Here is a 25,304-nt window from a genome sequence, read left to right on the forward strand (position 1 = left end):
ATCGACCCTGTCTACTCAATGACAGGCCCTGTCTACTCAATGATACACCCTGTCTACTCAATGATAGACCCTGTCTAAACAATGATAGACCCTGTCTACTCAATGATAGACCCTGTCTACAAAATGATAGGCCCTGTCTACTCAATGATAGGCTTTGTCTACACAATGATAGGCCCTGTCTACTCAATGATAGACCCTGTCTACTCAATGATAGGCCCTGTCAACTCAATGATAGACCCTGTCTAAACAATGATAGGCCCTGTCTACTCAATGATAGACCCTGTCTAAACAATGATAGGCCCTGTCAACTCAATGATAGACCCTGTCTAAACAATGATAGGCCCTGTCTACTCAATGATAGGCCCTGTCTACACAATGATCGACCCTGTCTACTCAATGATAGGCCCTGTCTACTCAATGATCGGCCCTGTCTACTCAATGATAGACGCTGCCTAGACAATGATAGACACTCTCTAAACAATGATAGACCCTGTCTACTCAACGATAGGCCCTGTCTATTCCATGATAGGCCATGTCAACACAATGATTGGCCCTGCCTACTCAAGGATAGGCCCTGTCTACTGAATGATAGAGCCTGTCTACATAATGGTAGGCCCTGTCTGCTCAATGATAGGCCCTGGCTACACAACAATAGGCCCTGTCTACTCAATGATAGTCTGTCTACTCAATGATCGACCCTGTCTACTCAATGATAGGCCCTGTCTACTCAATGATACACCCTGTCTACTCAATGATAGACCCTGTCTAAACAATGATAGGCCCTGTCTACTCAATGATAGACCCTGTCTACAAAATGATAGGCCCTGTCTACTCAATGATAGGCGTTGTCTACACAATGATAGGCCCTGTCTACACAACGATAGGCCCTGCCTACTCAATGATAGGCCCTGTCTATAAAATGATAGGCCCTTTCTAATCATTAATAGGCCCTTTCCACACAATGATAGGCTCTGTCTACTCAACGATAGGCCCAGTCTACTCAATAATAGGCCCTGTCTACACAATGATAGGCCCAGCCTTCACAATAATAAGCCTTATCTACACAATGATAGGCCCTGTCTACTCAATGACAGTCCCTGTCTACTCAATGATAGGGTCTGCCTACTCAATTATAGGCCCTGTCTACTCAACGATAGGCCCTGTTGGGCAGCATGGTGCACAGTGGTTAGCATTACTGCCTCATGACGCCGAGGTCCCAGGTTCGATACCAGCTCTGGGTCACTGTCTATGTTAAGTTTGCACATTCTCTCCGTGTTTGCGTGGATTTCGCCCCCACAGCCCAAATGATGTGCAGGATAGGTGGATTGGCCGCGCTAAATAGCCACTTAATTGAAAATTATAGGCCCTGTCTACACAATGATAGACCCTGTCTACAAAATGATAGGCCCTGTCTACTCAATGATAGGCTTTGTCTACACAGTGATAGGCCCTGTCTACTCAACGATAGACCCTGTCTAATCAATGATAGGCCCTGTCAACTCAATGATAGACCCTGTCTAAACAATGATAGGCCCTGTCTACTCAATGATAGACCCTGTCTAAACAATGATAGGCCCTGTCTACTCAATGATAGACCCTGTCTACAAAATGATACACCCTGTCTACTCAATGATAGACCCTGTCTAAACAATGATAGGCCCTGTCAACTCAATGATTGACCCTGTCTAAACAATGATAGGCCCTGTCTACTCAATGATAGGCCCTGTCTACACAATGATCGACCCTGTTACTCAATGATAGGCCCTGTCTACTCACTGATCGGCCCTGTCGACTCAATGATAGACGCTGCCTAGACAATGATAGACACTCTCTAAACAATCATAGACCCTGTCTACACAACGATACGCCCTGTCTACACAATGATAGGCCCGGTCTACTCCATGATAGGCCCTGTCTACACAATGATTGGCCCTGCCTACTCAATGAAAGGCCCTGTCGACTGAATAATAGAGCCTGTCTACATAATGGTAGGCCCTGTCTACTCAATGATAGGCCCTGTCTACACAACGATAGGCCCTGTCTACTCAATGATAGTCCCTGTCTACTCAATGATCGACCCTGTCTACTCAATGATAGGCCCTGTCTACTCACTGATACACCTTTTCTACTCAATGATAGACCCTGTCTAAACAATGATAGGCCCTGTCTACTCAATGATAGGCCCTGTCTACAAAATGATAGGCCCTGTCTACTCAATGATAGGCTTTGTCTACACAATGATAGGCCCTGTCTACTCAATGATAGACCCTGTCTACTCAATTATAGGCCCTGTCAACTCAATGATAGAACCTGTCTAAACAATGATAGGCCCTGTCTACTCAATGATAGATCCTGTCGAAACAATGATAGGCCCTGTCTACTCAATGATAGGCCCAGTCTATCAATGATAGGCCCTGTCAACTCAATGGTAGACCCTGTCTAAACAATGATAGGCCCTGTCTACTCAATGATAGGCCCTGTCTAAACAATGATAGGCTCTGTCTACCCAATGAAAGACCCTGGCTCCGCAATGATAGGCCGTGTCTACATAATCCTATGCCCTGTCTACTCAACGATAAGCTCTGTCTACATAATAATAGGCCCTGTCTACTCAATGATAGGCCCAGTCTACTCAATGATAGGCCCTGTCTACACAATAGTAGGCCCTGTCTACTCAATGATAGGCCCTGTCTAAACAATGATAGGCCCTGTCTACACAATGATAGGCCCTGTCTAAACAATGATAGGCTTTGTCTACACAGTGATAGGCCCTGTCTACTCAACGATAGACCCTGTCTAATCAATGATAGGCCCTGTCAACTCAATGATAGACCCTGTCTAAACAATGATAGGCCCTGTCTACTCAATGATAGACCCTGTCGACTGAATGATAGAGCCTGTCTACATAATGGTAGGCCCTGTCTACTCAATGATAGGCCCTGTCTACACAACGATAGGCCCTGTCTACTCAATGATAGTCCCTGTCTACTCAATGATCGACCCTGTCTACTCAATGATAGGCCCTGTCTACTCACTGATACACCTTTTCTACTCAATGATAGACCCTGTCTAAACAATGATAGGCCCTGTCTACTCAATGATAGGCCCTGTCTACAAAATGATAGGCCCTGTCTACTCAATGATAGGCTTTGTCTACACAATGATAGGCCCTGTCTACTCAATGATAGACCCTGTCTACTCAATTATAGGCCCTGTCAACTCAATGATAGAACCTGTCTAAACAATGATAGGCCCTGTCTACTCAATGATAGATCCTGTCTAAACAATGATAGGCCCTGTCTACTCAACGATAGGCCCTGTCTATTCCATGATAGGCCATGTCAACACAATGATTGGCCCTGCCTACTCAAGGATAGGCCCTGTCTACTGAATGATAGAGCCTGTCTACATAATGGTAGGCCCTGTCTGCTCAATGATAGGCCCTGGCTACACAACAATAGGCCCTGTCTACTCAATGATAGTCTGTCTACTCAATGATCGACCTTGTCTACTCAATGATAGGCCCTGTCTACTCAATGGTACACCCTGTCTACTCAATGATAGACCCTGTCTAAACAATGATAGGCCCTGTCTACTCAATGATAGACCCTGTCTACAAAATGATAGGCCCTGTCTACTCAATGATAGGCGTTGTCTACACAATGATAGGCCCTGTCTACACAACGATAGGCCCTGCCTACTCAATGATAGGCCCTGTCTATAAAATGATAGGCCCTTTCTAATCATTAATAGGCCCTTTCCACACAATGATAGGCTCTGTCTACTCAACGATAGGCCCAGTCTACTCAATAATAGGCCCTGTCTACACAATGATAGGCCCAGCCTTCACAATAATAAGCCTTATCTACACAATGATAGGCCCTGTCTACTCAATGACAGTCCCTGTCTACTCAATGATAGGGTCTGCCTACTCAATTATAGGCCCTGTCTACTCAACGATAGGCCCTGTTGGGCAGCATGGTGCACAGTGGTTAGCATTACTGCCTCATGACGCCGAGGTCCCAGGTTCGATACCAGCTCTGGGTCACTGTCTATGTTAAGTTTGCACATTCTCTCCGTGTTTGCGTGGATTTCGCCCCCACAGCCCAAATGATGTGCAGGATAGGTGGATTGGCCGCGCTAAATAGCCACTTAATTGAAAATTATAGGCCCTGTCTACACAATGATAGACCCTGTCTACAAAATGATAGGCCCTGTCTACTCAATGATAGGCTTTGTCTACACAGTGATAGGCCCTGTCTACTCAACGATAGACCCTGTCTAATCAATGATAGGCCCTGTCAACTCAATGATAGACCCTGTCTAAACAATGATAGGCCCTGTCTACTCAATGATAGACCCTGTCTAAACAATGATAGGCCCTGTCTACTCAATGATAGACCCTGTCTACAAAATGATACACCCTGTCTACTCAATGATAGACCCTGTCTAAACAATGATAGGCCCTGTCAACTCAATGATTGACCCTGTCTAAACAATGATAGGCCCTGTCTACTCAATGATAGGCCCTGTCTACACAATGATCGACCCTGTTACTCAATGATAGGCCCTGTCTACTCACTGATCGGCCCTGTCGACTCAATGATAGACGCTGCCTAGACAATGATAGACACTCTCTAAACAATCATAGACCCTGTCTACACAACGATACGCCCTGTCTACACAATGATAGGCCCGGTCTACTCCATGATAGGCCCTGTCTACACAATGATTGGCCCTGCCTACTCAATGAAAGGCCCTGTCGACTGAATGATAGAGCCTGTCTACATAATGGTAGGCCCTGTCTACTCAATGATAGGCCCTGTCTACACAACGATAGGCCCTGTCTACTCAATGATAGTCCCTGTCTACTCAATGATCGACCCTGTCTACTCAATGATAGGCCCTGTCTACTCACTGATACACCTTTTCTACTCAATGATAGACCCTGTCTAAACAATGATAGGCCCTGTCTACTCAATGATAGGCCCTGTCTACAAAATGATAGGCCCTGTCTACTCAATGATAGGCTTTGTCTACACAATGATAGGCCCTGTCTACTCAATGATAGACCCTGTCTACTCAATTATAGGCCCTGTCAACTCAATGATAGAACCTGTCTAAACAATGATAGGCCCTGTCTACTCAATGATAGATCCTGTCTAAACAATGATAGGCCCTGTCTACTCAATGATAGGCCCTGTCTATCAATGATAGGCCCTGTCAACTCAATGGTAGACCCTGTCTAAACAATGATAGGCCCTGTCTACTCAATGATAGGCCCTGTCTAAACAATGATAGGCTCTGTCTACCCAATGAAAGACCCTGGCTCCGCAATGATAGGCCGTGTCTACATAATCCTATGCCCTGTCTACTCAACGATAAGCTCTGTCTACATAATAATAGGCCCTGTCTACTCAATGATAGGCCCAGTCTACTCAATGATAGGCCCTGTCTACACAATAGTAGGCCCTGTCTACTCAATGATAGGCCCTGTCTAAACAGTGATAGGCCCTGTCTACACAATGATAGGCCCTGTCTAAACAATGATAGGCTTTGTCTACACAGTGATAGGCCCTGTCTACTCAACGATAGACCCTGTCTAATCAATGATAGGCCCTGTCAACTCAATGATAGACCCTGTCTAAACAATGATAGGCCCTGTCTACTCAATGATAGACCCTGTCTAAACAATGATAGGCCCTGTCTACTCAATGATAGACCCTGTCTACAAAATGATACACCCTGTCTACTCAATGATAGACCCTGTCTAAACAATGATAGGCCCTGTCAACTCAATGATTGACCCTGTCTAAACAATGATAGGCCCTGTCTACTCAATGATAGGCCCTGTCTACACAATGATCGACCCTGTTACTCAATGATAGGCCCTGTCTACTCACTGATCGGCCCTGTCTACTCAATGATAGACGCTGCCTAGACAATGATAGACACTCTCTAAACAATCATAGACCCTGTCTACACAACGATAGGCCCTGTCTAAACAATGATAGGCCCTGTCTACACAATGATAGGCCCTGTCTACTCAATGATAGGTCCTGTCCACACAATGATCGGCCCTGTCTACTCAATGATAGACGCTGCCTAGACAATGATAGACACTCTCTAAACAATGATCGGCCCTGTCTACACAACGATAGGCCCTGTCTACTCAATGATAGGCCCTGTCTATAAAATGATAGGCCCTTTCTAATCATTAATAGGCCCTTTCTACACAATGATAGGCCCTGTCTACACAATGATAGGCCCTGTCTACTCAATGATAGGTCCTGTCTACACAATGATCGGCCCTGTCTACTCAATGATAGACGCTGCCTAGACAATGATGGACACTCTCTAAACAATGATCGGCCCTGTCTACACAACGATAGGCCCTGTCTACTCAATGATAGGCCCTGTCTATAAAATGATAGGCCCTTTCTAATCATTAATAGGCCCTTTCTACACAATGATAGGCCCTGTCTACTCAACGATAGGCCCTGTCTACTCAATGATAGACCCTGTCTACTCAATGATGGGCCCTGTCTTCTCAATGATACGCCCTTTCCCCCCAATAATAGGCCCTGTCTACACAATGATCGGCCCTGTCTACTCAATGATAGACGCTGCCTAGACAATGATAGACACTCTCTAAACAATGATAGACCCTGTCTACTCAACGATAGGCCCTGTCTACACAATGATAGGCCCTGTCTACTCCATGATAGGCCATGTCAACACAATGATTGGCCCTGCCTACTCAAGGATAGGCCCTGTCTACTCAAGGATAGAGCCTGTCTACATAATGGTAGGCCCTGTCTACTGAAGGATAGGCCCTGTCTACACAACAATAGGCCCTGTCTACTCAACGATAGTCCCTGTCTACTCAATGATCAACCCTGTCTACTCAATGATAGGCCCTGTCTACTCAAAGATAGGCCCTGTCTACTCAATGATACACCCTGTCTACTCAATGATAGACCCTGTCTAAACAATGATAGGCCCTGTCTACTCAATCATAGACCCTGTCTACAAAATGATAGGCCCTGTCTACTCAATGATAGGCTTTGTCTACACAATGATAGGCCCTGTCTACACAACGATAGGCCCTGCCTACTCAATGATAGGCCCTGTCTATAAAATGATAGGCCCTTTCTAATCATTAATAGGCCCTTTCTACACAATGATAGGCCCTGTCTACTCAACGATAGGCCCTGTCTACTCAATAATAGGCCCTGTCTACACAATGATAGGCCCAGCCTTCACAATGATAAGCCTTATCTACACAATGATAGGCCATGTCTACTCAATGATAGGCCCTCTATACCGAATGATAGGCTCTCCCTACACACTGACAGGCCCTGTCTACACAATGATAGGCCCTGTCTACTCCATGATAGGCCATGTCTACACAATGATAGGCCCTGTCTACTCAATGATAGGCCCTGTCTACTCAATGATAGAACCTGTCTACATAATGGTAGGCCCTGTCTACTCAATGATAGACGCTGCCTACACAATGATAGACACCTTCCAAACAATGACAGGCCCTGTCTACTCAATAATAGGGTCTGCCTACTCAATTATAGGCCCTGTCTACTCAACGATAGGCCCTGTTGGGCAGCATGGTGCACAGTGGTTAGCATTGCTGCCTCATGGCGCCGAGGTCCCAGGTTCGATCCCAGCTCTGGGTCACTGTCTATGTGGAGTTTGCACATTCTCTCAGTGTTTGCGTGGATTTCGCCCCCACAGCCCAAATGATGTGCAGGATAGGTGGATTGGCCGCGCTAAATAGCCACTTAATTGGAAAAAATAAATTTGGTACTTTAAAATTATAAACAAAAATGATAGGCCATGTCTAATCAATGATACGCCCTGTCTACTCAATGATAGGCTCTGCCTACTCAATGATAGGCCCTGTCTACAAAATGATAGGCCCTGTCAACTCAATGATAGACCCTGTCTACACAATGATAGGCCCTGTCTACTTAATGATAGGCCCTTTCCCCTCAATAATAGGCCCTGTCTACACAATGATAGGCACTGTCTACAAAATGATAGGCCCTGTCTACACAACGATAGGCCCTGTCTACACAACGATAGGCCCTGTCTACACAACGATAGGCCCTGTCTACACAATGATCGGTCCTGTCTACACAATGATAGGCCCTGTCTACACAATGATCGGCCCTATCTACACAATAGTCGGCCCTGTCTACTCAATGATAGGCCCTGTCTACAGAATGATAGGCCCTGTCTACAAAATGATATTCCATGTCTACACAATGATAGGCACTGTCTACAAAATGATAGGCCATGTCTACACAACGATAGGCCCTGTCTACAAAATGATAGGCCCTGTCTACACAACGATAGGCCCTGTCTACAAAATGATAGACGCTGTCTACACAATGATAGGCACTGTCTACTCAATGATAGGCCTTGTCTACACAATGATAGGCTCTGTGTACAAAATGATAGACGCTGTCTACACAATGTAGGCACTGTCTACTCAATGATAGACCTTGTCTACACAATGATAGGCTCTGCCTACACAATGATCGGCCCTGTCTACACAATGATAGGCCCTGTCTACACAACGATAGGCCCTGTGTACTCAATGATAGACCCTGTCTACAAAATGATAGGCCCTGTCTACTCAATGATAGGCTTTGTCTACACAATGATAGGCCCTCTCTACTCAATGATAGGCCCTGTCTACACAATGGTCGACCCTGTCTACTCAATGATAGGCCCTGTCTACTCAATCATACACCCTGTCTACTCAATCATAGACCCTGTCTAAACAATGATAGGCACTGTCAACTCAATGATAGACCCTGTCTAAACAATGATAGGCCCTGTCTACTCAATGATAGACCCTGTCTGCAAAACGATAGGCACTGTCTACTCAATGATAGGCCTTGTCAACACAATGATAGGCCCTGTCTATTCAATGATAGACCCTGTCTACTCAATGATGGGCCCTGTCAACTCAATGATAGACCCTGTCTAAACAATGATAGGCCCTGTCTACTCAATGATAGACCCTGTCTGCAAAATGATAGGCCCTGTCTACTCAATGATAGGCCTTGTCTACACAATGATAGGCCCTGTCTACTCAATGATAAGCCCTGTCTACTCAATGATAGGCCCTGTCTACCCAATGATCGACCCTGTCTACTCAATGATAGGCCCTGTCTACTCAATGGTCGACCCTGTCTACTCAATGATAGGCCCTGTCTACTCAATGATAGGCCCTGTCTACTCAATGATAGACCCTGTCTACTCAATGATTGGCCCTGTCTACAAAATGATAGGCCCTGTCTACTCAATGACAGGACCTGTCTACACTATGATAGGCCCTGTGTATACAACGCGAGGCCCTGTCTACTCAATGTTAGGCCCTGTCTACTTAATGATACGCCCTGTCTACAAAATGATAGGCCCTCTCTACGAAATGATAGGCCCTGTCTACGCAATGAAAGGTCCTGTCTACTCAATGGTAGGCCCTGTCTACTCAATGATAGGCCCTCTCTACAAAATGATAGGCCCTCTCTACACAACGAAAGACCCTGTCTACTCAATGATAGGCCCTGTCTACGCAATGAAAGGCCCTGTCTACTCAATGGTAGGCCCTGTCTACTCAATGATAGGCCCTCTCTACAAAATGATAGGCCCTGTCTACACAACGAAAGACCCTGTCTACTCAATGATAGGCCATGTCTACTCAATGATAGGCCCTGTCTACTCAATGATAGGCCCTGTCAACTCAATGATAGGCCCTGTCTATACAATGATAGGTCCTGTCAATACAACGATAGGCCCTGTCTACAAAGTGATAGGCCCTCTCTACAAAATGATAGGCACTGTCTACACAATGATAGGCCCTGTCTACTCAATGGTAGGCCCTGTCTACACAATGATAGGCCCTGTCTACTCAATGATGGGCCCTGTCTACTCAATGATGGGCCCTGTCTACTCAATGATAGGCCCTGTCTACTCAATGGTAGGCCCTGTCTACTCAATGATGGGCCCTGTCAACTCAATGGTAGGCCCTGTCTACACAATGATAGGCTCTGTCTACTCAATGATAGGCCCTGTCTTCTCAACGATAGGCCCTGTCTACTCAATGATAGGCCCTTTCTACTCATTAATAGGCCCTTTCTACAAAATGATCGGCCCTGTCTACTGAATGATAGGCCGCGTCTACTCAATGATAGGCCATGTCTACTCAATGTTCAGCCCTGCCTTCGCAATGATAGGCCCTGTCTACTCAATGATAGACCCTGTCTACACAATGATAGGCCCAGTCTACATAATAATAGGCCCTGTCTATACAATGATAGGCCCTGTTTACACAATGATAGGTCCTGTCTACTCAATGGTAGGCCCTGTCTACACAATGATAGGACTGTCTCCACAAGAATATACCCTGTCTACTCAATGATAGGCCCTGGCTACACAATAGTAGACCCTGTCTACTCAATGAAAGGCCCTGTCTACTAAATGATAGGCCCTTTCTGCTCAATAATAGGTCCTGTCTACTCAATGATAGGCCCTGTGTGCACAATGAGAGTCCCTGTCTGCTCAATGATAGGTCCTGACTACTCAATGATAGGCCCTGTCTGCACAATGAGAGTTCCTGTCTGCTCAATGATAGGCCCTGTCTACACAATGATAGGCCCTGTCTACTTAATGATACGCCCTGTCTACAAAATGATAGGCCCTCTCTACAAAATGATAGGCCCTGTCTACGCAATGAAAGGCCCTGTCTACTCAATGGTAGGCCCTGTCTACTCAATGATAGGCCCTCTCTACAAAATGATAGGCCCTCTCTACACAACGAAAGACCCTGTCTACTCAATGATAGGCCCTGTCTACGCAATGAAAGGCCCTGTCTACTCAATGGTAGGCCCTGTCTACTCAATGATAGGCCCTCTCTACAAAATGATAGGCCCTGTCTACACAACGAAAGACCCTGTCTACTCAATGATAGGCCATGTCTACTCAATGATAGGCCCTGTCTACGCAATGATAGGCCCTGTCAACTCAATGATAGGCCCTGTCTATACAATGATATGTCCTGTCAATACAACGATAGGCCCTGTCTACAAAGTGATAGGCCCTCTCTACAAAATGATAGGCACTGTCTACACAATGATAGGCCCTGTCTACTCAATGGTAGGCCCTGTCTACACAATGATAGGCCCTGTCTACTCAATGATGGGCCCTGTCTACTCAATGATGGGCCCTGTCTACTCAATGATAGGCCCTGTCTACTCAATGGTAGGCCCTGTCTACTCAATGATGGGCCCTGTCAACTCAATGGTAGGCCCTGTCTACACAATGATAGGCTCTGTCTACTCAATGATAGGCCCTGTCTTCTCAACGATAGGGCCTGTCTACTCAATGATAGGCCCTTTCTACTCATTAATAGGCCCTTTCTACAAAATGATAGGCCCTGTCTACTGAATGATAGGCCCAGTCTACTCAATGATAGGCCATGTCTACTCAATGTTCAGCCCTGCCTTCGCAATGATAGGCCCTGTCTACTCAATGATAGACCCTGTCTACACATTGATAGGCCCAGTCTACATAATAATAGGCCCTGTCTATACAATGATAGGCCCTGTCTACACAATGATAGGTCCTGTCTACTCAATGGTAGGCCCTGTCTACACAATGATAGGACTGTCTCCACAAGAATATACCCTGTCTACTCAATGATGGGCCCTGGCTACACAATAGTAGACCCTGTCTACTCAATGAAAGGCCCTGTCTACTCAATGATAGGCCCTTTCTGCTCAATAATAGGTCCTGTCTACTCAATGATAGGCCCTGTCTGCACAATGAGAGTCCCTGTCTGCTCAATGATAGGTCCTGACTACTCAATGATAGGCCCTGTCTGCACAATGAGAGTTCCTGTCTGCTCAATGATAGGCCCTGTCTACACAATGATAGGCCCTGTCTGCACAATGAAAGGCCCTGTCTACACAATGATAGGCCCTGTCTGCTCAATGATAGGCCCTGTCTACACAATGAACAGGAACTTATGGTGATTGATTAATTTCCGCTGTGAGGACCTTTTCCAGGCTCTCATCCATGCGTAGCTATATTTCACACTCCAGCAACATCTTTTGGGCAGCGCTATTGATGTAGTTTACGTTTATTTTAGCAAGTCACATGACAGACCGATCAGTAAATTAGAAAGACCCAAGATAACGTATCATAGAATCATAGAATCCCTCCAACGCAAACAAAGAACAAAGAACAAAGAAATGTACAGCACAGGAACAGGCCCTTCTGCCCTCCAAGCCCGTGACGACCATGCTGCCCGACTAAAATACAATCTTCTACACTTCCTGGGTCCGTATCTCCCTATTCCCATCCTATTCATGTATTTGTCAAGATGCCCCTTAAATGTCACTATCGTCCCTGCTTCCACCACCTCCTCCGGTAGCGAGTTCCAGGCACCCACTACCCTCTGTGTAAAAAACTTGCCTCGTACATCTACTCTAAACCTTGCCCCTCTCGCCTTAAACCTATGCCCCCTAGTAATTGACCCCTCTACCCTGGGGAAAAGCCTCTGACTATCCACTCTGTCTATGCCCCTCATAATTTTGTAGACCTCTATCAGGTCGCCCCTCAACCTCCGTCGTTCCAGTGAGAACAAACCGAGTTTATTCAACCGCTCATCATATCTAATTGCCTCCATACCAGGCAACATTCTGGTAAATCTCTTCTGCACCCTCTCTAAATCCTCCACATCCTTCTGGTAGTGTGGCGACCAGAATTGAACACTATACTCCAAATGTGGCCTAACTAAGGTTCTATACAGCTGCAACATGACTTGCCAATTCTTATACTCAATGCCCCGGCCAATGAATGCAAGCATGCCGTATGCCTTCTTGACTATCTTCTCCACCTGTGTTGCCCCTTTCAGTGACCTGTGGACCCGTACTCCGAGATCTCTCTGACTTTCAATACTCTTGAGGGTTCTACCATTCACTTTATATTCCCGACATGCATTAGACCTTCCAAAATGCATTACCTCACATTTGTCCGGATTAAACTCCATCTCCCATCTCTCCGCCCAAGTCTCCAAACAATCTAAATCCTGTTGTATCCTCTGACAGTCCTCATCGCTATCCGCAATTCCACTCACCTTTGTGTCGTCTGCAAATTTACTAATCAGACCAGTTATATTTTCCTCCAAATCATTTCTATACTACAAACAGCAAAGGTCCCAGCACTGATCCCTGCGGAACACCACTGGTCACAGCCCTCCAATTAGAAAAGCATCCTTCCATTGCTACTCTCTGCCTTCTATGACCTAGCCAGTTCTGTATCCACCTTGCCAGCTCACCCCTGATCCCGTGTGACTTCACCTTTTGTACTAGTCTACCATGAGGGACCTTGTCAAAGGCCTTACTGAAGTCCATATAGACAACATCCACTGCCCTACCTGCATCAATCATCTGAGTGACCTCCTCGAAAAACTCTATCAAGTTAGTGAGACACGACCTCCCCTTCACAAAACCATGCTGCCTCTCACTAATACGTCCATTTGCTTCCAAATGAGAGTAGATCCTGTCTTGAAGAATTCTCTCCTGTAATTACCCTACCACTGAAGTAAGGCTCACCGGCCTGTAGTTCCCTGGATTATCCTTGCTACCCTTCTTAAACAGAGGAACAACATTGGCTATTCTCCAGTCCTCCGGGACATCACGCAGAAGGAGGCCATTTCGCCCAGCGAGTCTGCACCGACCCTTCAAATGAGCATAGAACATAGAACATAGAACATTTCAGAGCAGTACAGGCCCTTCGGCCCTCGATGTTGCACCGACCTGTGAAACCACTCTAAAACCCATCTACACTAATCCCTTATCATCCATATGTCTATCCAATGACCATTTGAATGTCTTTAGTGTTGTCGAGTCCACGACTGTTGCAGGCAGGGCATTCCACGCCCTCACTACTCTCTGAGTAAAGAACCTACCTCTGACATCTGTCTTATATCTATCTCCCCTCAATTTAAAGGTATGTCCCCTCATGCTAGACATCACCATCCGAGGAAAAAGACTCTCACTGTCCACCCTATCCAATACTCTGATCATCTTGTATGCCTCAATTACGTCACCTCTTAACCTTCTTCTCGCTAATGAAAACAGCCTCAAGTCCCTCAGCCTTTCCTCATAAGATCTTCCTTCCATAACCAGGCAACATTCTGGTAAATCTCCTCTGCACCCTTTCCAATGCTTCCACATCCTTCCTATAATGCGGCGACCAGAATTACACGCAATACTCCAAATGCGGCCGCACCAGAGTTTTGTACAGCTGCAACATGACTTCATGGCTCCGAAACGCAATCCCTCGATCAATAAAAGCTAATGATATGGAGATGCCGGCGTTGGACTGAGGTGAGCACAGTACGAAGTCTTACAACACCAGGTTAAAGTCCAACAGGTTTGTTTCGATGTCACTAGCTTTCGGAGCGCTGCTCCTTCCTCAGGTGAATGAAGAGGTCTGTTCCAGAAACACCCTTCTGTGTAAGCTAACACACCGTATGCCTTCTTATCAACCCTCTCAACCTGGGTGGCAACTTTCAGGGATCTATGTACATGGACACCGAGATCCCTCTGCTCATCCACACTGCCAAGAATCTTACCATTAGCCCAGTACTCTGTCTTCCTGTTATTCCTTCCAAAATGAATCACCTCACACTTTTCTGCATTAAACTCCACTTGCCACCTCTCAGCCCAGCGCTGCAGCTTATCTATGTCCCTCTGTAACTTGTAACATCCTTCCGCACTGTCCACAACTCCACCGACTTGAGTGCCATCTGCAAATTTACTCACCCATCCTTCTACGCCCTCCTCCAGGTCATTTAAAAAAATGACAAACAGCAATGGCCCCAAGACAGAGCCTTGTGGTACACCACTAGTAACTGGACTCCAGTCTGAACATTTCCCATCAACCACCACACTTTGTCTTCTTCCAGCTAGCCAATTTCTGATCCAAACTGCTAAATCACCCTGAATTCCATGCCTCTGTATTTTCTGCAGTAGCCTACCATGGGGAACCTTATCAAATGCTTTACTGAAATCCATATTCACCACATCAACTGCTTTACCCTCATCCACCTGTTTGGTCACCTTCTCAAAGAACTCTATAAGGTTTGTGAGGCGTGATCTACCCTTCACAAAACCGTGTTGACTATCTCTAATCAAATTATTCCTTTCCAGATGTTTATACATCCGATCTCTTATAAACCTTTCCAAGATTTTGCCCACAACAGAAGTAAGGCTCACTGGTCTATAGTTACCGGGGTTGTCTCTACTCCCCTTCTTGAACAAGTGGACAACATTTGCTATCCTCCAGTCTTCTGGTTCTATTCCTGTAGACAAAGATGACGTAAAGATCAAAGCCAAAGGCTCAACCATCTCCTCCCTAGCTTCCCAGAGAATCCTAGGATAAATCCCATCTGGCCGATGGGGACTTATCTATTTTCACACTTTCCAGAATTGCTAACACCTCGTCCTTATGAACCTCAAGCCCTTCTAGTCTAGTAGCCTGAATCTCAGTATTCTCCTTTTTCCTGTGTGAATACTGACGAAAAATATTCATTTAGCACCTCTCCTATCTCCTCGGACTCCACGCACAACCTCCCACTACTGTCCTTGACTGGCCCTACTCCTACCCTAGTCATTCGTTTATTCCTGACATATCGATAGAAAGCTTTAGGGTTATCCTTGATCCTACCTGCCAAAGACTTCTCATGTCCACTCCTGGATCTTCTTAGCTCTCTCTTTAGGTCCTTCCTAGCGAACTTGTAACTCTTGAGCGCCCTAACTGAACCTTCATGTCTCATCTTTACATAAGCCTCCTTCTTCCTCTTAACAAGTGTTTCGACTGCTTTAGTAAACCACGGTTCCCTTGCTCGACCACTTCCTCCCTGCCTGACAGGTACATACTTATCAAGGACACGCAGTAGCTGTTCCTTGAACAAACTCCTCATTTCCATAGTGCCCATCTCCTCTGCAGTTTTCCTCTCCATCCGATGCATCCTAAGTCTTGCCTCATCGCATCATAATTGCCTTTCCCCCAGATATAACCCTTGCCCTGCGGTATATACCTATCCCTTTCCATCATTAAAGTAAATGTAATCGAATTGTGGTCACTATCACCAAAGTGCTCACGTACCTCCAAATCTAACATCTGTCCTGGTTCATTACCCAGTACCAAATCCAATATGGCCTCGCTTCTCGTTGGCCTATCTACATCCTGTGTCAGGAAACCTTCCTGCACACATTGGACAAAAACAGTCAATATTTGGAAAGTTAAAGTCCCCCATAACAACTATCCTGCTGCTTTCGCTCCTATCCAGAATCATCTTTGCAATGCTTTCCTCTACATCTCTGGAACTTTTCGGAGGCCTATAGAAAACTCCCAACAGGGTGACCTCTCCTTTCCTGTCTCTAACCTCAGCCCATATTACCTCAGTAGACGGGTCCTCATCAAACGTCCTTTTTGCCACCGTAATACTGTCCTTGACTAACAATGCCACCCCTCCCCCTCTTTTACCAACTTCCCTGAGCTTACAGAAATATCTAAACCCCGGCACCTGCAACAACCATTCCTGTCCCTGCTCTATCCATGTCTCCGAAATGGCCACAACATCGAAGTCCCAGGTACCAACCCATGCCGCAAGTTCACCCACCCTATTCCGGATGCTCCTGGCATTGAAGAAGACACACTTTAAACCACCTTCCTGCCTGCCGGTACACTCCTGCAACTTTGAAACCTTACTCATGATCTCACTACTCTCAACCTCCTGTATACTGGAGCTACAATTCAGGTTCCCAATCCCCTGCTGAACTAGTTTAAACCCTCCCGAAGAGCATTAGCAAATTCCGCCCCCCCCAGGATATTGGTACCCCTCTGGTCCAGGTGTAGACCATCCCATTTGTAGTGGTCGCACCGACCCCAGAATGAGCCCCAATTATCCAGAAATCTGAAACCCTCCCTCCTGCACCATCCCTGTAGCCATGTGTTCAACTCCTCTCTCTCCCTATTCCTCGTCTCACTCGCACGTGGCACGGGTAACAACCCAGAGATCTGGGGCGGGATTCTCCCCTACCCGGTTGGGTGGGGGGTTCCGGCGTAATGGAGTGGCGGGAACCACTCCGGCGTCGGTCCGCCCACTTCCGCACCTTTAGGGGCCAAGCCCACACCTTGAGTGGTTTCCGCTCCGCCGGCTGGCGGGAAAGGCCTTTGGCGCCACGCCAGCCAGCGCCGAGGCGACGCATGCGCGGGAGCGTCAGCGGCTGCTGACGTCATCCCCGCGCATGCGCAGTGGAAGAGGTCTCTTCCGCCACCGCCACAGTGCAGACCATGGCGAAGGCGGAAGAAAAAGAGTGCCCCCACGGCACAGGCCCGCCCGCGGACCGATGGGCCGCGATCACGGGCCAGGCCACCGTGGGGGCACCCCTCGGGGCCAGATCGCCCCGCGCCCCCCCCCCCCCCAGGACCCCGGAGCCTGCCCGCTCCGCCTTGTCCCACCGTTCAAAAGGTGGTTTCATCTACGCCGGCGGGAGAGGACTGACAGCGGCGGTACTTCGGCCCATCGCAGGCCGGAGAATCGCCGGGGGTGGGCCCGCCGACTGGCGGGCCCAATTCCCGCCCCCACCGAATCTCTGGTGGCAGAGAATTTGGGACACGGCGGGGGCGGGATTCATGCCAGCCCCCCGCGATTCTCCGACCCGGTGGGGGGGTCAAAGAATCGCGCCCAATAACTCTGTTTTTCCTAGATCTATGTTTCCACCCCTGTCCAATCCTATTCCCATAACTTAATTGTCCTTCCATATTTGTCCTTGTGGAAGTGGTGGTGAGCTGCCTTCTTGAACCGCTGCCGTCCCTGTAATGTAGGTACATCCACAGAGTAGTTAGAGAGGAAGCTCCAGGATTTTGACCCAGCGACAGTGAAGGAACGGATATATTTCCAATCAGGATGGTGAGTGACTTGCAGGGGAACTTGCAGATGGTGGTGTTCCCAAATGTCTGCTGCCTTTGTCCTTCTAGATGGTAGAGTTATGAAATTACTGCCAAAGGAGGCTTGATGAGTTTCTGCAGTGTATCTTCTATTGCGATCCTGGACCAGACTGTAACAGTGGCTGGGATATGGGACAGAACAAAGAAGTAGAAGAAGAACAAAGAAAAATTACAGCACAGGAACAGGCCCTTCAGCCCTCCAAGCCTGCGCCGATCCGGATCCTCTATCTAAAACGGTTGCCTATTTTCTAAGGATCTGTTTCCCTCTGCTCCCTGCCCATTCATGTATCTGTCTACATACATCTTAAATGACGCTATCGTGCCTGCCTCCAGCACCTTCGCTAGCAATGCGTTTCAGGCACCCACCACCCTCTGTGTAAAGAACGTTCCACGTATATCTCCGTGAAACCTTTCCCCTCTCACCTTGATCTCGTGACCCCTAGTAATTGAGTCCCCCACTCTGGGAAAAAGCTTCTTGCTAGCCACCCTGTCTATACCTCATGATGTTTTAGACCTCAATGAGGTCCCCCCTCAACCTCCGTCTTTCTAATGAAAATAATCCTAATCTACTCAACCTCTCTTCATAGCTAGTGCCCTCCATACCAGGCAACATCCTGATGAACCTCCTCTGCACCTTCTCCAAAGCATCCACATCCTTTTGGTAATGTGGCAAGCAGAACTGTACACAGTATTCCAAATGTGGATGAACCAAAGTCTTATACAACTGTAACATGACCTGCCAACTCTTGTCCTCAATACCCCTTCCGATGAAGGAAAGCATGCCGTATGCCTTCTTGACCACTCTATCGACCTGCAGAGCCACCTTCAGGGAACAATGGACCTGAACACTCAGATCTCTCTGTACATCAATTTTCCCCAGGGCTTTTTCATTTACCGTATAGTTCGCCCTTGAATTGGACCTTCCAAAATGCATCACCTCGCATTTGCCTGGATTGAACTCTATCTGCCATTTCTCCGCCCAACTCTCCAATCTATCTATATTCTGTTGTATTCTCTGACAGTCCCCTTCCCTATCTTCTACTCCACCAATCTTAGTGTCATCTGAAAACTTTCTAATCAGACCACCTATACATTCCTCCAGATCATTTATGTATATCACAAACAACAATGGTCCCAGCACGGATCCCTGTGGAACACCACTAGTCACAGTTCTCCATTTTGAGAAACTCCCTTCCACTACTACTCTCTGTCTCCTGTTGCCCAGCCAGTTCTTTATCCATCTAGCTGGTACACCCTGGACCCCATGAGACTTCACTTTCTCCATCAGCCTACCATGGGGAACCTTATCAAATGCCTTACTGAAGGCCATGTATATGACATCTACAGTCCTTCCCTCATCAATCACCTTTGTCACTTCCTCAAAGAATTCTATTAAGTTAGTAAGATTGACCTTACCTGCACAAAACTATGTTGCCTACCACTGATAAGCCCATTTTCTTCCAAATGTGAATAGATCCTATCCCTCAGTATCTTCTCCAGCAGCTTCCCTACCACTGACGTCAGGCTCACTGGGATATCTCCATGATAATCAAGTTACCTGGATTATCCCTGCTACCTTTCTGAAACAAGGGGACAACATTGGCAATTCTCCAGTCCTCCGGTACCTCACCTGTGTTCAAGGATGCTGCAAAGATATCTGTTAAGGCCCCAGCTATTTCCTCTCTCACTTCCCTCAGTAACCTGGGATAGATCCCATCTGGACCTGGAGACTTGTCCACTTTAATGCCTTTTAGAATACCCAACACGTCCTCCCTCCTTATGCCGACTTGACCTAGAGTAATCAAACATCTATCCCTAACCTCAACATCCGTCATGTCACTCTCCTGAAAAATGAAAATCGTTTATTGTCACAAGTAGGTTTCAAATGAAGTTACTGAGAAAAGCCCCTAGTCGCCACATTCCGGCGCTTGTTCGGGGAGGCTGGTACAGGAACTGAACCCGCGCTTTTGGCCTGCCTTGGTCTGCTTTAAAAGCCAGTTCTTGAGACCTGTGCTAAACAAGCCCCAAGTCCTCGGTGAATACCGATGCAAAGTACTCGTTAAGAATCTCACCCATTTTCTCTGACTCCACGCATAACTTTCCTCCTTTGTCCTTGAGTGGGCCAACCCTTTCTCTCGTTACCCTCTTGCTCCTTATGTTTTATTTTAATTGTGTAAGAGTGTGAGGAAAGGAGACCTCACTCCAGGAGGGATTTCATGAAGAAATAGGGACACAGTAAACAAACTCATTACTAGCACATCAGACCAGAAAATATCTTTCACATCAGACCAGAAAATAGTTTACAATTACCCCTCAAACAATACTACTCAATACAGTGAATACAGTAACCCTTAACTGCTATCTTTGTTCCCACTCTAACTACAAGAAACACATCTCAGCTCTCAGTCTACCTTCAGTACCTTTAGCTCTCAGGAATACCTGCTCGACAGGGATGCCTGGCTAATCTACTTTGATAAAGAAAGATCTCTTGACACTGCTTTAAAGAAACGATCTGACTCCTGTCAGACACATGCTGAAACTCTGGCTCTATCTCTTCAGAAGCTGTTTCAGCTGGTTTGTTCACCCTTCCAACCACACAGCTCTCTGTCTGCAGACAGAGCTTTTAACTGAACTGCAGAGAACAAACTGCTTAACTTCTGGTCACAACTTCAGTTAGAACTCCACTGACCTGCATTCCCTGCAAAATGTCAGATACCCTAGGTCCACCCAGTGATGACATCATCTTACCAAGCTGAAATCTAATTAACTCCACAGGGAATCTCCTTAATCCAAACAAAGCTGCATTAGCCCAAGCTTTTTACAATAATTTCATCATTGGGAGCGCTGGCTCCCAAACCTGTGTTGCCTTTCAAACTAGGATTTATTTTGAAACATGCTTACAGCAGTCACACATTCTATCCCAGGCTTATAACCCTTACCCCACCAAGTACATATAATACAATATATCAGAAATTCCTACATTCATCACACTTGTAGATGGTACACACAGCTGTTACTTGCTTTGATGGTGGGGGGACTGAATGTTTAAGGAGGTGGATGGGGTGCCGATCAAGTGGGCTGTTTTCTCCTGGATGGTGTTGAGCTTCTTTTGTGTTGTTGGAGCTGCGGTCATTCAGGCAAGTGGAGAGCATTTCTCACCTGACTGAATGGTGGACGGGCTTTGGTGAGTCAGGAGGTGAGTTACTTGCCGCAGGTTTCCTCGCCTCTGACCTGCTCTCGTAGCCACACTGTTTCTATATGAATGCAGTTCAGTTTCTGATTAAGGGTAACCCCCAGGATGGTGATACTGAAGGATTCAGCGATGGCAATGTCCTTGACTGTCAAGGGATGATGGTTAGATTCTCTTTGGTTGGAGATGACCATTGCCTGGCACTTGAGTATCATGAATGTTGCTTTCCACTTGTGAAGCGAGCCTGAATGTTGTGCAGGTCTTGATGCACAGGGACTCAAACTGCTCCAGTATCTGAGGAATTGTGAATGGTGTTGAACATTGTGCATTCATTGGTGAACATCCGCACTTCTGACCTTACGATGGAAGGAAGGTCATTGATGAAGTAGCTGGAGATGGTTGGGCCGAGGACACTGCCCTGAGGAATTCCTACAGTGATGTCCTGGGACTGAGATGATTGACCTCCAACTACCAAAACCATCTTCCTTTGTGCCGGGTTTGAGCCCAACCAATGGAGATGGAGAGTAACAGTTTTTACACCAAAGAACAAAGAACAAAGAAAAGTACAGGACAGGAACAGGCCCTTCGGCCCTCCAAGGCTGTGCCACCAAGCTGCCCATCCAAACTAAAATCTTCTACACTTCCTGGGTCCGTATCCCTCTGTTCCCATCCTATACATGTATTTGTCAAGATGCCCCTTAAAAGTCACTATCGTATCTGCTTCCACTACCTCCCCCAACAGCGAGTTCCAGGCTCCCACCACCCTCTGTGTAAAAAACCTGCCTCATACATCTCCTTTACTCCTTGCCCCTCGCACCTTAAACCTATGCCCCCTAGTTATTGACTCATCCACCCTGGGAAAAAGCTTCTGCCTATTCACTCTGTCTATGCCCCTCATAATCTTGTCGTCTTCTATCAGGTCGCCCCACAACCTCCGCCGTTCCAGTGGGAACAAACCGAGTTTAATCAACCCCTCCTCGTAACTAATGCCTTCCATACCCGGCAACATCCTGGTAAATCTTTTCTGTGCCCTCTCCAAAGCCCCCACATCCTTCTGGAGGTGCGGTGATCAGAATTGAAAACCATATTCCAAGTTCAGCCTACCTAAGGTTCTGTAAAGCTGCAACACAGCTTGCCAATTTTTAAACTTAATGCCCTGGCCAATGAAGGCAAGCATGCCGTATGCCTTCTTGACTACCTTCTCCACCTGCGTTGCCACTTTCAGTGACCTATCTACCTGAACACCCAGATCTCTCAGCCTGTCAAAACTCTTAAGCATTATGACATTTACTGTATATTTCCCATCTGTATTCGTTCTTCCAAACTGCATTACCTCACATTTGTCTGGATTAAACTCCATCTGCCATCTCTCCGCCCAAGTCTCCAAATGATCTATTTCCTGCTGTATCCTCTGACAATCCTCACCGCTGTCTGCAATTCCATCAAACTTTGTGTCGTCTGCAAACTTAGTAATCAGACCAGTTACATTTTCCTCCAAATCATTTATATATATTACAAATATATGTATGCCCTTTGTTTTTTTCATATATGGAATGATCTGTCCTCCTGTTGTTCAGTGTTTTTATTTCTCTGCTTATCAATGGGAATTTTTTTCAAACACATTTTCTATCTGAGAATGATGACCTAACTTGAAGTATTTTTATATATATTTCATCTCAATCAACAGTACCATAAGACCATAAGACATAGGAGCGGAAGTAAGGCCATTCGGCCCATCGAGTCCACTCCACCATTCAATCATGGCTGATTTCAACTCCATTTACCCTCTCTCTCTCTCCATAGCCCTTAATTCCTCGAGAAATCAAGAATTTATCAACTTCTGTCTTAAAGACACTCAACGTCGTGGCCTCCACCGCCCTCTGTGGCAATGAATTCCACAGACCCACTACTCTCTGGCTGAAGAAATTTCTCCTCATCTCTGTTCTAAAGTGACTCCCTTTTATTCTAAGGCTGTGCCCCCGGGTCCTCGTCTCCCCTGCTAATGGAAACAACTTCCCTACATCCACCCTATCTAAGCCATTCATTATCTTGTAAGTTTCTATTAGATCTCCCCTCAACCTCCTAAACTCCAATGAATATAATCCCAGGATCCTCAGACGTTCATCGTATGTTAGGCCTACCATTCCTGGGATCATCCGTGTGAATCTCCGCTGGACCCGCTCCAGTGCCAGTATGTCCTTCCTGAGGTGTGGGGCCCAAAATTGCTCACAGTATTCTAAATGGGGCCTAACTAATGCTTTATAAAGCTTCAGAAGTACATCCCTGCTTTTATATTCCAAGCCTCTTGAGATTAATGACAACATTGCATTTGCTTTCTTAATTACGGACTCAACCTGCAAGTTTACCTTCAGAGAATCCTGGACTAGGACTCCCAAGTCCCTTTGCACTTCAGCATTATGAATTTTGTCACCGTTTAGAAAATAGTCCATGCCTCTATTCTTTTTTCCAAAGTGCAAGACCTCGCACTTGCCCACGTTGAATTTCATCAGCCATTTCTTGGACCACTCTCCTAAACTGTCTAAATCTTTCTGCAGCCTCCCCACCTCCTCCATACTACCTGCCCCTCCACCTATCTTTGTATCATCGGCAAACTTAGCCAGAATGCCCAAAGTCCCGTCATCTAGATCGTTAATATATAAAGAGAACAGCTGTGGCCCCAACACTGAACCCTGCGGGACACCACTCGTCACCGGTTGCCATTCCGAAAAAGAACCTTTTATCCCAACTCTCTGCCTTCTGCCTGACAGCCAGTCGTCAATCCATGTTAGTACCCTGCCTCGAATACCATGGGCCCTTATTTTACTCAGCAGTCTCCCGTGAGGCACCTTATCAAAGGCCGTTTGGAAGTCATGACAGATTTCTAATGTGAGGGAAGATAATAGAAATATTCCCACACTGCTGAACTCTGAATGGAAAGGTCAGGGTGCAGAGCATTAGAAAATGATCCCATGCTTCAATCTAAGATATTATGTCAATGCTGCTGATGTATTATTGGAATCCTTTACTGATATAATCTATGCTGTACGATCTTTCCACTGAAACATTCAGGACAATTTGAAGTTTGCAGATTGGTTCACATACATCGGGGCTGGTTTAGCACAGTGGGCTAAACAGCTGGCTTCTAATGCAGAACAATGCCAGCAGCGCGGGTTCAATTCCCGTACCGGCCTCCCCGAACAGGTTCCAGAATGTGGCGACTAGGGGCTTTTCACAGTAACTTAATTGAAGCCTATTTGTGACAATAAGCGATTATTATTATTATTGTACTGTCAACATCTTTTTCTAGATGCGAATACTCCAGTCCTTATCCAGTCTCCGAGTCTGGAACGTGTCACAGAGGGTCAGACTGCACGGTTACAGTGCACCATGCGGAACGCCGCAGTGACACACACCGATGTTCACTGGAACCGGGAGCTGCCAGGGAAAGATATGGAGAGGGTTTTAACACATGATATAAAGAACAACACACAATGGAGTCCAGGTTTCACTGAGCGCTTCCATCCTTCCCGAGACACGTCCAATAAAACCTTCATCCTGACAATCAGCAACGTGCAGCCCAGTGACACTGCCGTCTATTACTGCTCCGTGTGGGGAGATATCAGTGGGAATGGATCACAGCTGAGTGTAACCAGTAAGTACAGTTTTCATGATTCTAATTGATCCCCATTGGTGTGAGTGGTGGACAGGCTGGGATTCGGGAAGCAGGTTTGTGTGTTTATATTTTGTATTGATGACTTAAAACATCTCAAACAAATTGAACCATCTACTTTTCACCAGCTTTTCAGGGCTTCAGACTGACGCTGAAACCAATATTTGTCAATGTTGCCCCCTCCTCATTGGACAGACAATTCTGACAGGGAGACAGATTTCCCGACTTCCTCCATTCATTCCCGCCACACCCCGTCACTTCGCATTTGAATTCCCTCTCGCACTCTGCCCTCTGCCCTCTGCCCTCAGCCTCACACACTGTTTCAATGTAAACGTGAGGAAAAGCATCTCATCGTGTGCTTCAGAATGTTCCAGCGTTCCAAACTCATGC

The 25,304-nt window shown here is 46.5% G+C and overlaps 1 protein-coding gene across 1 annotated transcript in view; it reads left to right on the forward strand.

The window, feature by feature from the left end:
- The window catches only part of LOC140428510 (cell adhesion molecule CEACAM1-like), a 98,117-nt gene that overhangs the window by 34,846 nt on the left and 37,967 nt on the right, over positions 1-25,304 (forward strand). Inside the window, exon 3 of the mRNA XM_072515067.1 lies at positions 24,552-24,896. Coding sequence (XP_072371168.1) covers positions 24,552-24,896 — 345 coding nt within the window. The remainder of the gene's footprint in view (positions 1-24,551; positions 24,897-25,304) is intronic.

This window comes from Scyliorhinus torazame, chromosome 1 (assembly GCF_047496885.1).
Source record: "Scyliorhinus torazame isolate Kashiwa2021f chromosome 1, sScyTor2.1, whole genome shotgun sequence".
Classification (NCBI taxonomy): Eukaryota; Metazoa; Chordata; class Chondrichthyes; order Carcharhiniformes; family Scyliorhinidae; genus Scyliorhinus; species Scyliorhinus torazame.